The sequence below is a fragment of the Coregonus lavaretus genome (genome assembly GCF_964263955.1).
Source record: "Coregonus lavaretus genome assembly, chromosome: 1".
In the NCBI taxonomy this organism is placed as follows: domain Eukaryota; kingdom Metazoa; phylum Chordata; class Actinopteri; order Salmoniformes; family Salmonidae; genus Coregonus; species Coregonus lavaretus.
In genome coordinates this window covers 1,046,091-1,059,901 of record NC_139988.1, presented here as the reverse complement: position 1 = coordinate 1,059,901, position 13,811 = coordinate 1,046,091, and the positions used below count along the sequence as shown (strand labels likewise).

Sequence of the window (13,811 nt, the reverse complement as noted above, 5' to 3'; positions counted from 1 at the left end):
TACATAAAGGCTTCATAAGCACTACATAAATGCTTCACAAATCATACAAACCATATGACTAAACTTTATGTTCTGTCTTATTATAAAGGTTTACGTCAGACATTGGGCAAATGCATTTGAATCTCTGTGAGAGATTTCTTTTGGAGCGAAGCTTTTATTTGGAGTTTGCACAAAAGGTGTGTTAATAAAATGCTGTTTTTCCCAAAATGAGTTTTGTTTCATAGACTTACCAAAGACACAACGATATACAACATTTAGAACATGACACCTCATTCGGAATTTTGATACTATTGATGCACATACAGGTTTAGCCGATATTATGAATGTCCTTCGATACAAACAACAAAAAATGTCATGTCACACCTCTCTGTGAGGCACTTGACAAGCACACTTGCTGCAGGACAAGACCTGACACACAAAATGACACACGTGAAGCAAGTCAACCCATATAGAAGTGATCTGGAGGGCAAACAGAGAGAGGAGAGAAATTTGGCACTGGGGGCCAACTTGGGGTGCGATTTCTTGGTCCATTTGGAGCGAGTCACAGAAGATTGAAAATAGACACCTCGGGAACTCTGGGCTTTTCTGTGTTGAATGAATCACAGTGAAGTGTCTCTACCAAACAGCCTGAATCTAACAGAGATCTTTAAACACTGTGTGTGTCACAAATGGCACCCAGTTCCCTATTTACAGCACTATATTCATATTTGTATTTGTTATGGATCCCCATTAGCTGCTGCCTTCCTGGGGTCCAGGAAATAGGGTGCCACATATCTATTCTATCTCCACTGCAAAGCAAGACAAATCCCCAAACCAACTTCAGATGACACCACTCCTCTCCTTTTGTCTAGCATTACCTTATTTACTTCCTGAAAATAGATAGGGGGGATTCTACTGCTGAATAAAAATGGATGACTTTCTCTCTAGAGTGGAAATATGTTCCGAAAAATAAGAATACATTCTAGTTCATGAAAGGGTGACTTGGTAGAAAAGCGGTCATCATACACTTCTGAGCCTCCCTTCTCTTCTCACCTCACCTGAGCTGCCCCAGAAAAGGAGAATGAAAGAGAAATCCTCAAAAGGAAGTTAATTGGAGTCGTTCTACTCCTTCAGGTTCAGATCTACAGTATGTCCTCTTTCTTCAAGGGAACATGTGTGATGGGTTGGAGAACAGAACAGAGAATGTCACATTTCCTTTCCTCTTTCATCCCCCTATCTCTTTCATTTACCTCCTGGGGAAACAGAACAGTAGGTTGTGGTTCCACCACACTAATACTACACTGACTGACTGGTTCAAATGGCACCATACTCCTTATAATATAGCACACTACTTTTCACCAGGGCCCATAGGACACTGGTCAAAAGTAGTGCAAGATATAGGGAATAGGGTGCCATTTTGGTTGCTGACTGACAGTCTCAGACCTACAGTTCTCTAGGGAGGGTCGGAGAAGGTTCTAGAGCTCTCGGTTGGGCCCAAAGATGTTCCATAGAACATCTGGAACTCTCTAGAGAGAAAGACTGGGTTAGATGTTTGATCCTGGGCAAGAACACCACAATCTGGGTCAGTCTGTCTGGTGTTTCCATAAACAGGCCACATCACTAAGTCAAATATGGATTTTGGTCTGGTTCACAAAGAAAACTAGTGCAAACACAACATCAATGGACAGCTTTTATGAGAGTATAATATCAGTAACCAATCGTACTCCTGAGTGGCGCAGTGGTCTAAGGCACTGCATCGTAGTGCTAACTGTGCCACTAGAGATCCTGGTTCGAATCCAGGCTCTGTCGCAGCCGGCCGCGACCGGGAGACTCATGGGCGGCGCACAATTGGTCCAGGGTAGGGGAGGGAATGGCCGGCAGGGATGTAGCTCAGTTGATAGAGCATGGCGTTTGCAACGCCAGGGTTGTAGGTTCGATTCCCACGGGGGGCCAGTATAAAAAAAAAATATGTATTCACTAACTGTAAGTCGCTCTGGATAAGAGCGTCTGCTAAATGACTAAAAATGTAAAAAATGAAATCTATCTGCACTACTAATGCTATAATTTCATCAGTAGATTATATATATTTCACTACATATCCTTCAGGACCGTCATACAGTAGGCTAATGTATGGTTCCTCCACATTACCACACAATGGATGTAGGCTATCGGCATAAGAGAGATGATTGATCAAAGCCATTGTAGTAATGTTTATGAAGTACTGTATAGACCTTTTTTGAGTCTTGGCCCCTGACCGCTTCCTGTTGAGTGGTGCATTTATTTATTTTTTTGATTGTTGTGAGCGTCGTTAACAAGTTGTAGTGCAGTACTCCCAAGGAAGCTAAGAATAGCAACATAATTTATTCGAAAGGGTCGAGTGCTGTGTTATTTGGGTTCATTGAGACCGGGAACGAACAAATTATCTACCATTAAGGTTTTAAGATTTCCGAAAGAAACGGGACAACATGCGTGGATCACTGCTATGAAGAGAGACCGCTGGCAAATTTCCCTTCAGGTAGCTAACATTGCTGAATGTGTTATTTTGTTTTAACTGCTCTCGGTTTTCCTCTCAGTATATGAGGGCCTGTAGCAAAAGCTGTCTTCTCTGTCAAAAGAAAGCTTTGTGCAACAGGAAAATTAATCTAATTGTGGGTTGTTGTAGCTAGCATCTCTAACTAGCTAGATAACATGTAGCCAGCAGCTAACTAGCTAGCTATCTAGCTCTCTACTCTAGCTAGTTAGCTAGCTAGCTAACTAATTATGTGAGAGAAACAATAATAGCTACATCCATGTATTGTGGGTAAGCTAGCAATAGCTACCATAGCTTCTCTATGTGCAAACACCATGAGATACAGTGCCTTCAGAAAGTATTCATACCCCTTGACTTATTACACATTTTGTTGCGTTACAGCCTGAATTAAGAATTGATTACATTGCTTTTTTTCTTACCCATCTACACACAATACCCCATAATGACAAAGTGAAAACATGTTTTTAGAAATGTTTGCTAATTTATAGAAAATGAAATACAGAAGTATCTAATTTACATAAGTATTCACACCCCTGAGTCAATACATGTTAGTATCACCTTTGGCACCGATTACAGCTGTGAGTCTTTATCTTTGTAGTGACTGGGTGTATTGATACACCATCCAAAGTGTAATTAATAACTTTTCCATGCTCAAAGGGATATTCAATGTCTGCCTTAAAAAATTAAAACATCTACCAATAGGTGCCTTTCTTTGCGAGGCATTGGAAAACATCACTGGTCTTTGTGGTTGAATCTATGTTTGAAATTCACTGCTCGACTGAGAGACCTTACAGATAATTGTATGTGTGGGGTACAGACATGAGGTAGTCATTGAAGAATCATGTTAAACACTATTATTTCACACAGAGGGAGTCCATGCAACTTATTATGTGACATGTTAAGAACTCCTGAACTTATTTAGGCTTGCCATAACAAAGGGGTTGAATACTTATTGACTCAAGACATTTCAGCTTTTCATTTTTAATTAATTTGTTAAAATTTCTAAAAACATAATTCCACTTTGACATTATGGGGTGTTGTGTGTAGGCCAGTGACACAACATCTACATTTAATCGTTTTTTAAATTCAGGCTGTAACACAACAAAATGTGGAAAAAGTCAAGGGGTGTGAATACTTTCTGAAGGCACTATATAGCTTTTTACTCGCAAAAGCTGATGGGTGGCTTGCCCAGCTAGCTAACCCTAATAGAAAATAATGGTTCTAGCTAACTAACATTAGCTAAGTAGAGGACTTGGCTACATTCCTAGCCTCATTCTGTATCAGCATAAGAGAGAAGATTGATAAAAGAAATTACTGTAATTCTAATAAAGTACGTATGTGTTTAGATTTTTGTGACATGGACTCATACTAACTTAAGACTGATGGTTGTAGTGATATATACAGTGGGGAGAACAAGTATTTGATACACTGCCGATTTTGCAGGTTTTCCTACTTACAAAGCATGTAGAGGTCTGTACTTTTTATCATAGGTACACTTCAACTGTGAGAGACGGAATCTAAAACAAAAATCCAGAAAATCACATTGTATGATTTTTAAGTAATTAATTTGCATTTTATTGCATGACATAAGTATTTGATCACCTACCAACCAGTAAGAATTCCGGCTCTCACAGACCTGTTAGTTTTTCTTTAAGAAGCCCTCCTGTTCTCCACTCATTACCTGTATTAACTGCACCTGTTTGAACTCGTTACCTGTATAAAAGACACCTGTCCACACACTCAATCAAACAGACTCCAACCTCTCCACAATGGCCAAGACTAGAGAGCTGTGTAAGGACATCAGGGATAACATTGTAGACCTGCACAAGGCTGGGATGGGCTACAGGACAATAGGCAAGCAGCTTGGTGAGAAGGCAACAACTGTTGGCTCAATTATTAGAAAATGGAAGAAGTTCAAGATGACGGTCAATCACCCTCGGTCTGGGGCTCCATGCAAGATCTCACCTCGTGGGGCATCAATAATCATGAGGAAGGTGAGGGATTAGCCAAGAACTACACAGCAGGACCTGGTCAATGACCTGAAGAGAGCTGGGACCACAGTCTCAAAGAAAACCATTAGTAACACACTACTCCGTCATGGATTAAAGTCTTGCAGCGCACGCAAGGTCCCCCTGCTCAAGCCAGCGCATGTCCAGGCCCGTCTGAAGTTTGCCAATGACCATCTGGATGATCCAGAGGAGGAATGGGAGAAGGTCATGTGGTCTGATGAGACAAAAAAAAAGCTTTTTGGTCTAAACTCCACTCGCCGTGTTTGGAGGAAGAAGAAGGATGAGTACAACCCCAAGAACACCATCCCAACCATGAAGCATGGAGGTGGACACATCATTCTTTGGGGATGCTTTTCTGCAAAGGGGACAGGACGACTGCACCGTATTGAGGGGAGGATGGATGGGGCCATGTATCGCAAGATCTTGGCCAACAACCTCCTTCCCTCAGTAAGAGCATTGAAGATGGGTCGTGGCCGAAACACACAGCCAGGGCAACTAAGGAGTGGCTCCGTAAGAAGCATCTCAAGGTCCTGGAGTGGCCTAGCCAGTCTCCAGACCTGAACCCAATAGAAAATCTTTGGAGGGAGCTGAAAGTCCGTATTGCCTAGCGACAGCCCCGAAACCTGAAGGATCTGGAGAAGGTCTGTATGGAGGAGTGGGCCAAAATCCCTGCTGCAGTGTGTGCAAACCAGGTCAAGACCTACAGGAAACGTATGATCTCTGTAATTGCAAACAAAGGTTTCTGTACCAAATATTAAGTTCTGCTTTTCTGATGTATCAAATACTTATGTCATGCAATAAAATGCAAATTAATTACTTAAGAATCATACAATGTGATTTTCTGGATTTTTGTTTTAGATTCCGTCTCTCACAGTTGAAGTGTACCTATGATAAAAATTACAGACCTCTACATGCTTTGTAAGTAGGAAAACCTGCAAAATCGGCAGTGTATCAAACACTTGTTCTCCCCACTGTAGCTCAATGTATCTTTCTCCATGTAGCTTTTGCTCAGGTATCACTTTTACTTTCAAGAGATTCAAATTATAGAATGTGTCCCAAATGCCAACCTATTTCCTACATAGTGCCCTTTTGACCAGAGCCTTACATAGGGAATAGGGTGTAATTTGGTACGCAGCCTTCCCTAACTGGATGAGTGCCTTGACAATACATAATGACAGTAATGTCCAAATTGATAAACAGAATATCTAACAATATTGGAAACCAGCTTGGAAGCATAAATCAACCATGAAATATTGCTTAGTCGTGCACTCGTCATTGTCCCTTCTAATTAGTAGATTGAGAAAAAATATTACGATTATTATTTCACCCAATTTTGTTTTCCATCCCAAATGGCACCCTATTCCTTATATAGTGAACTACTTTTGACCATGGCTTTGGTCAAAATAAGTGCATTATATAGGGGATAGGGTGCGATTTGGGACACAGATGTTGTGTCATCCTCCTCAGCAGAAGGCAGAGATTAATTGTTGTTGAGTCTGGGAGTTAAGCTTGTCGTTTTAATTCATGAAAAGTTGACTTGATCAGCTTTGATGGATTCTTTGTTAACTGGCTTGTCATTTATGCATTACACTACTGAAATATTTTATTCTGCTACGATATTCTAAAAGAAAGCAATTACATTTTTCCTTTCAAAGTATTGATGGTTCTGCTAGAATGATGCATCATGGTTTTACCATGTATGTTCTACCTCCACATCATTGCTCAGCTATATAAATCCTAGTAGGTACGGTAGTATGTATAGTGCAGTACATAAAACAAGCTTTTGCAAGTACGTATAGTGCAATGTAGAGGCCATTTCCTGGAAAAGCAAGGTGGAAGGAGTATTTTATGAACACTCCCTGGATAGCCTACACAACCTGTGAAATACTATTGGGGGATTTACACTCAGGCAGTGCAGCGGACACCTTGTCAGAGAATACATTTACATCTCACCCTTGTCTCGCCTGGTCCGTGTCCCAAATGGCACGTTATTCCCTTCATAGTGCACTACTTTTGACGAGGGCCTATAGTGCACTATACTGTATAGGGAGGGAATAGGGCATCATTTGGGACAAATCCCCATGCTGAGAGGGGATAATAATCTAAACAACACTACAGCACAGAGTTAAAAGATACAGTCATCAACCAAAATATACAGACCCAGACAAACTCTTATTTGGAGCTATATTTGGCCATTGTGCGCAGAAAGACTTGCCAGGTAGCGAAACAAGCCACTTCACAACTTTCCTGCCAACAGCAATAAGCTAGATTGTCCTCAACAATGAACGATTGATAAAGGGTAAAGGATTGTCCAATGAATACTTGACAAAAAATCATTGCCCCATGCTGAGAGAGAGAGACAGAGAGAGAGTGACAAAGAGAGAGAGAGTGACAGAGAGAGAGAGATAGCGAGAGAGAGAGATTGACAGAGAGAGACAGAGAGAGAGAGAGAGAGAGAGAGAGACAGAGAGAGAGATTGACAGAGAGAGAGAGTGACAGAGCACTAAAGAGAGAGAGAGAGAAAGAGAGTTACAGAGACAGTGACAGAGAGAGACAGTGACAGAGCACGAGAGAGAGAGAGAGAGAGAGAGAGCGAGCGAGAGAGAGAGAGAGAGAGAGAGAGAGAGAGAGAGTGAGAGAGAGAGAGAGAGACAGAGAGAGAGAGAGAGAGAGAGAGAGAGAGAGAGAGAGAGAGAGAGAGAGAGAGAGAGAGAGAGAGAGAGAGAGAGAGAGAGAGAGAGAGAGAGAGAGAGAGAGAGAGAGAGAGAGAGAGCGAGAGAGAGCAGATGTATGGCCCATCTTACCTTGGTGAAGGCAGCATCAGTCCCAGAGTCTTGTACAGGACAGTCCCCAGGATGAAAACAGGTGATCCATCCATGTCTGATGGGCAGAAGGAAATCAGTTTGGACACCGTTGGATACAGGACAGTTTTGTTGTTGTTGTTGTGGTTGTACAATTTGAATATTCAGTGTCTTATAAGCCCATATGGGCTGGCCATCTGAAATATGTAATAAACTTTAATAAGCACAGCACAGAGTTAAAACATACAGTCATCAACCAAAATATACAGACATTTTGACAAGTTTTCTAAGGCCACAGACCCAGACAAATTCTTATTTGGAGCTATATTTGGCCATTGTGCGCAGAAAGACTTGTCAGGCAGTGAAACAAGCCACTTCACAACTTTCCTGCCAACAGCAATAAGCTAGATTGTCCTCAACAATGAACGATTGATAAAGGGTAAAGGATTGTCCAATGAATACTTGACAAAAAATCATTGCCTGTAAGGCAGTGGTCCCCAACCGGTGGATTGCGATCGACTGGTCGATCTTCAAGGTATTCCTAGTCGATCACCAAACATTTCTGTAGAAATGCCCAAAATAAAGGCTTGCACTCATTAAATGTTTTTATTCATGTTGCGCTGTTGGCGGTAGGTGGAGGTGATTCAGAAGCCCTGCGCACCGGGTAAGCAAAGCGTTCCCATTTTGAACCATTTCATTGTGCCTACGGCTCCCACGACCCCGGCCACAGCAAAGTTTGATACTAGCCTACATGAGATTTCATAACTTTTAAAACCTTGACCAGAGAGAGATTGTCAAAGAATACAGCAAAGAGCTGCTGTTTTTATGAGTGAGTTCATGTCTAGGTTTATTCAGTACTGTCAACACTGTTTTAATTCAACACTATTATTAAACATAAAATGCGCTTCTCCCTACTTCCACTGGTGCTGCAATGAATGAGTAGCCAAGTGTATCGATAGCCCTGCGTTTTTATTATTATTAGCAGCTCGTTGTGTCTATTTTAATATAGAGGAATATTTCACTTTCTCTGGTCATAGGAACAACATGAATTTGTGCATTAAATAATAATAATAATAATATGCCATTTAGCAGACGGTTTTATCCAAAGCGACTTACAGTCACGCGTGCATAATTTTTTTGTCTATGGGTGGTCCCGGGGATCAAACCCACTACCCTGGTGTTACAAGCGCCGTGCTCTACTAGCTGAGCTACAGAGGACCATTAGGCAGATGCGGTGCGTCTCACCTGAGGAAAGGAAGGAGAGAGCAGGGACCGTGAGAGACGGACCCTCTGTTGCTCTCTCCCTCCCTCCGCTGAAACTAATGCCGTGTTCAACACAACTGGGAACTCGGAAAAAAACTAGATCCCATTGGGAAAAATTGTTTTGAACGGTCATCCAACTCGGAATTCCAAGTTGGAAACTCAGGGATCTTTCTAGGGCTCCGACTTTCCGACATGAAGATCCCTCATTGACCTCATTTTTTCCAGAGTTCCCCCAGTTGTCTTGAAAGCACCATGACCATCAGATGCAGGTGCCATCAGTCCAGCAAAATAAAAAAGCAAAATTATTTGCAAATTATTTAAATGTATGCTGTGCCTCGCAAGTGCGAGGCACCTTCCCAAGTTCTCCCATGTCACCCTGCTCCTCCGCACACTCCACTGGCTTCCAGCAGCTCGCATCCACTACAAGACCATGGTGCTTACCTACGGAACAGCATGAGGAACTGCCCCTCCCTACCTTCAGGCTATGCTCAAACCCTACCCCTCAACCTGAGTCCCTACCTTCAGGCTATGCTCAAACCCTACACCCCAACCTGAGTCCCTACCTTCAGGCTCTGCTCAAACCCTACACCCCAACCTGAGTCCCTACCTTCAGGCTATGCTCAAACCCTACCCCTCAACCTGAGTCCCTACCTTCAGGCTATGCTCAAACCCTACACCCCAACCTGAGTCCCTACCTTCAGGCTCTGCTCAAACCCTACACCCCAACCTGAGTCCCTACCTTCAGGCTATGCTCAAACCCTACCCCTCAACCTGAGTCCCTACCTTCAGGCTATGCTCAAACCCTACCCCTCAACCTGAGTCCCTACCTTCAGGCTATGCTCAAACCCTACCCCTCAACCTGAGTACTACGTTCTGCCACCTCTGGTCTCTTGGCCGTCCCACCCCTGCGGGAGGGCAGCTCCTGCTCAGCCCAGTCCAAGCTCTTCTCTGTCCTGCCACCCCAATGGTGGAACCAGCTTCCCCCTGAAGCTAGGACAGCAGAGTGTCACGCTCTGGCTCCGGGACTGTGTTGTTTGAGCCAGGGTGTATTCATTTGGTTGTGTTGGGTATAGGGTGTGTTCATTTGTTGTGTTTGGTATTGGTTTTGTTTTCCGTGTTTGGTCAAGTGACTCCCAATCGGAGGTAACGAGTGTCAGCTGTCGGCTCGTTATCTCTGATTGGGAGCCATATTTAAACTGTCTGTGTTCACCTTATGTTTGTGGGTTTTTGTTCCATGTTCAGTCATTGTCACTGTGGACTTCACTATCGTCATTTGTTTTGTTGTTTTCGTGGTTGCTTTAATTTAATAAAGTCAACATGTTCGCTAAACACGCTGCGCCTTGGTCCGCTTCCTTAGACGAGCGTGACAGAAAAACCCACCACAAAAGGACCAAGCAGCGTATACAGGAACACCCGCAGGAGAGAACGCTGGTGGATGTCCTCCTCGGCTGGGGACATATTACGCAGGAGGAGGCCGTCCGGTACCGGAGGGCGATGAAGGGGGAGAACCTGGCAGGAGAGGAGCAACGGCGTCAGCAGGGCCATCGTCGGATGGAAGAGAGGCAACCCCAAAAAAAATTTGGGGGGGGGCACATGGCTTGGGCGGCTGGGCAGCAGGCGGCTGCTACAGGACGTTTTGGAGAGGTGGTCACTGGGTGTTGGGAGGCAGAAGGCAGGTTGGCGAGGCCTGGAGGTAGAGCGGAACCAACTTCCCGTACTCAGGCATGGCAGCGTGAGACGGGGCAGGTTCCGCGGTATGCGGAGCAGCGTACTGTGCCACGAGTGGTCCGGCACAGTCCTGTACGTCCTGTGCAAGCACCCCGCACGTGTCGTGCGAAGGGGGGGATGCAGCCAGGACGGAGTGTGCCGGATCTACGCTCGAGGTCTCCAGTGCCTCTCCGCGGTCCCGGATATCCTGCTCCCGTATCGCGTGCTGTCATGTCGGTACGGGTTCACAGCCCTGTACGTCCTGTGCGGATGCCTCACGCAGAGTGTGTGAGGGTAGGCATCCAGCCAGGACGGGTGGTGGCCGCTCTTCGCTCCAGGTCTCCTATCTGTCTCCACAGTCCGGTGAGGCCTGTCCCAGCTCCACGCACCAAACCTACGGTGTGCGTCGCCAGCCCAGCCCGGCCTGTTCCTGCTTTACGCACAAAGCCTACGGTGTGCGTCGCCAGCCCAGCCCGGCCTGTTCCTGCTCCACGTAAGAAGCCTACGGTGTGCGTCGCCAGCCCAGCCCGGCCTGTTCCTGCTCCACGCACCAAGCCTACGGGGTGCGTCGCCAGCCCAGCCCGGCCTGTTCCTGCTCCACGTACGAAGCCTACGGTGTGCGTCGCCAGCCCAGCCCGGCCTGTTCCTGCTCCACGTACTAAGGCTAAGGTGTGCGTCGCCAGCCCAGCCCGGCCTGTTCCTGCCACTCGCACCAAACCAGGGGTGCGAGTCGCCAGCCTGGTCCAGCCCGTTCCTGCTACTCGCACCAAGACAAGGGTGCGAGTCGTCAGCCTGGTCCAGCCTGTTCCTGCTACTCGCACCAAGCCAGGGGTACGAGTCGTCGGGCTGGTCCAGCCCGTTCCTGCTACTCGCACCAAGCCAGGGGTGCGAGTCGTCGGCCTGGTCCGGCCCGTTCCTGCTACTCGCACCAAGCCAAGGGTGCGAGTCATCAGCCTGGTTCAGCTCGTCCCTGCTACTCGCACCAAGCCAAGGGTGCGAGCCGTCAGCTTGATCCAGCCCATTCCTGCTACTCGCACCAAGCCAGGGGTGCGCGTCGGAGGTCCTGATCCAGCAAGCTGGGTCAGATCGGACCGGGGGCACTACGGGGGGAGTGAAGTGGGGTGGTGGTCAAGCCCGGAGCCGGAGCCGCCTCCGAGGAGCAACACCCACCCAGCCCTCCCCTATTTTGGGGTGTAGGCGCGGTCGGAGTCCGCGCCTTTAGGGGGGGGTACTGTCACGCTCTGGCTCCGGGACTGTGTTGTTTGAGCCAGGGTGTATTCATTTGGTTGTGTTGGGTATAGGGTGTGTTCATTTGTTGTGTTTGGTATTGGTTTTGTTTTCCGTGTTTGGTCAAGTGACTCCCAATCGGAGGTAACGAGTGTCAGCTGTCGGCTCGTTATCTCTGATTGGGAGCCATATTTAAACTGTCTGTGTTCACCTTATGTTTGTGGGTTTTTGTTCCATGTTCAGTCATTGTCACTGTGGACTTCACTATCGTCATTTGTTTTGTTGTTTTCGTGGTTGCTTTAATTTAATAAAGTCAACATGTTCGCTAAACACGCTGCGCCTTGGTCCGCTTCCTTAGATGAGCGTGACACAGAGTCCCTGCCCATCTTCCGAAAACAACTGAAACCCTACCTCTTCAAACAGTATCTTAAATAATCCTCCTCCTCACCAAAATAAAAATAACACTTAACCAGCACAGCACCACCTGTCCTGGAAACCCATCATTACGCACACCTGCGCCCCATCAATACCCTGATTACTCCCCCTTTCTCTAGCTCTCCCTAGCATCACTCTTCAGGCAGTATTGGTTCTGTGTCCAGATGCTGTGCTTGATGATTATTATCATTATTAAACTCACCACCTGCTTCCTGACTCTCAGCGCCATCGTTACAACCTGTCATGATATATTGCTTGTTTTGTTTTTTTTGCTCTTGAAGCGCTTTGAGATTGGGCTAAGGTCACTACAATATATTTGGTTCTGCTTGTACCTCCACCAGGTCTCATTTACACAATTATCATCATGGAGTCATGGTAGATGTTGTTGATCACTGCCGTTGGTGTACTGCAGCTGGGCCATTCCCCCTGTACAGAGCCTTTTCTGTCCCCAGGAAATATCACTTCTTATTTAGTGTCAAATGTGGATTCCAAAAGGCTTTTAATATAAGGTCAGGTGTCCTTTACCTTAAAAACAAAAAAATATGGATCTTGAAAGGGAATGTTATGCATTTTTAACACTTTTCTTTTGTGGATTTAGGCCTTTTTGCAATGTCCTTAGGTATTATTATTCAACTTCCATGAGAAATATAAGCCATAAAATAATTAAATATTTTCTTCATTATTTTATAGTCTTAGTAAAACTTTCTCTCATCAATGATGTATTCTTTCATGATTATTGTGTGTATTATTGTTTTATTTGAGATGATCTGTGTGTCCCTTCCATTTAAGAAAACAAGCCCCTACAATGACACCACATTCAGGAAGCATCTTCATTTCTTTGGTGAGAAAACAATGGTGCAAAGCTACATAAATATAAATGCTCAGTTTGATCTATTTTTACATTTTTCATGTTGTCAGTCTGTATGTCCCACTCTTAAATGTCCACCCTGTTAGGCTAAATTAGAGAACATTTGCCAAAAGTTTAAAGAAGTTCATAATTATGCTAGCTCAATCTTGCTCCACATTTCCACCCTGTTAGGTTCCACCCTGTTAGGATTATGCACCTAACAGGTTGGAAAATGCACCCCCCAAAAATAAGTACTTGACCAATATGTTTTTCTGAAAGTCAAACATGTCCTTTTTCTGATAGAATACAAAGAAATGTAAATTATATACTTTTCCCCCCAAAAGTGATGAGGTCCAAAAGGCACCACACAGTAGGATTTACCCAGCCAATCACCCAGCTAATCCACTAGACTCTAGAATGTTGGTAAAACTCCAGGCATTCTATTTTGATCAGTGGGGTCACATGATGGAGCAACAAAAAGGGGTCATTCTGGAGGAAGTAACTAAACATAATCAGCCATGACTACTGGACAGTTGGACATGAACCAATTTCTTACTGCACTTGTTCCAAACGCTGCTCAGAATACAGTAAAGAACATGGTTAAACATAGCCAGAAGAAGAGTCTCCTTCTGCTCCACCTCCTCTTCATCATCATCAACACTACCATCATCATCACCATCATCATCATCATTGTGTTACCTGTAGACTGTGGTAGGAAGATGCCCTTGGGGATGACCACTTTGTCCTCAGAGTTCCTGGCCCAGTCCACCATGCCTTTACGACCCTTCATAGGGAAGTTGATGTCAGTCATCACAGACACTGCCGGGAGCCTCTGGATGCTGGCCACTGAGGGTGAAAAACAAGCGAGGTGATTAGTTAGGATAGGTTTATTTAATGTTGCACACAAGCTTGCAGTTTACATATAGACAAGAAAGTTAGATGGATAACAAAATAATTACACCCATGAAAGAAATACATTAACAATATTATATTTTGACAGTTATGTTGTCCAA

The 13,811-nt window shown here is 44.9% G+C and overlaps 1 protein-coding gene across 1 annotated transcript in view; it reads right to left on the bottom strand.

Annotated features, from left to right (window-relative positions):
• Positions 1 to 13,811, bottom strand: part of adgrb3 (adhesion G protein-coupled receptor B3) — a gene marked incomplete at its 5' end in the record, with an annotated part of 302,913 nt that overhangs the window by 109,134 nt on the left and 179,968 nt on the right. Inside the window, 2 exons of the mRNA XM_084170757.1 lie at positions 7,323 to 7,398; positions 13,498 to 13,644. Of these exons, the coding sequence (XP_084026883.1) occupies positions 7,323 to 7,398; positions 13,498 to 13,644 (223 nt within the window). The remainder of the gene's footprint in view (positions 1 to 7,322; positions 7,399 to 13,497; positions 13,645 to 13,811) is intronic.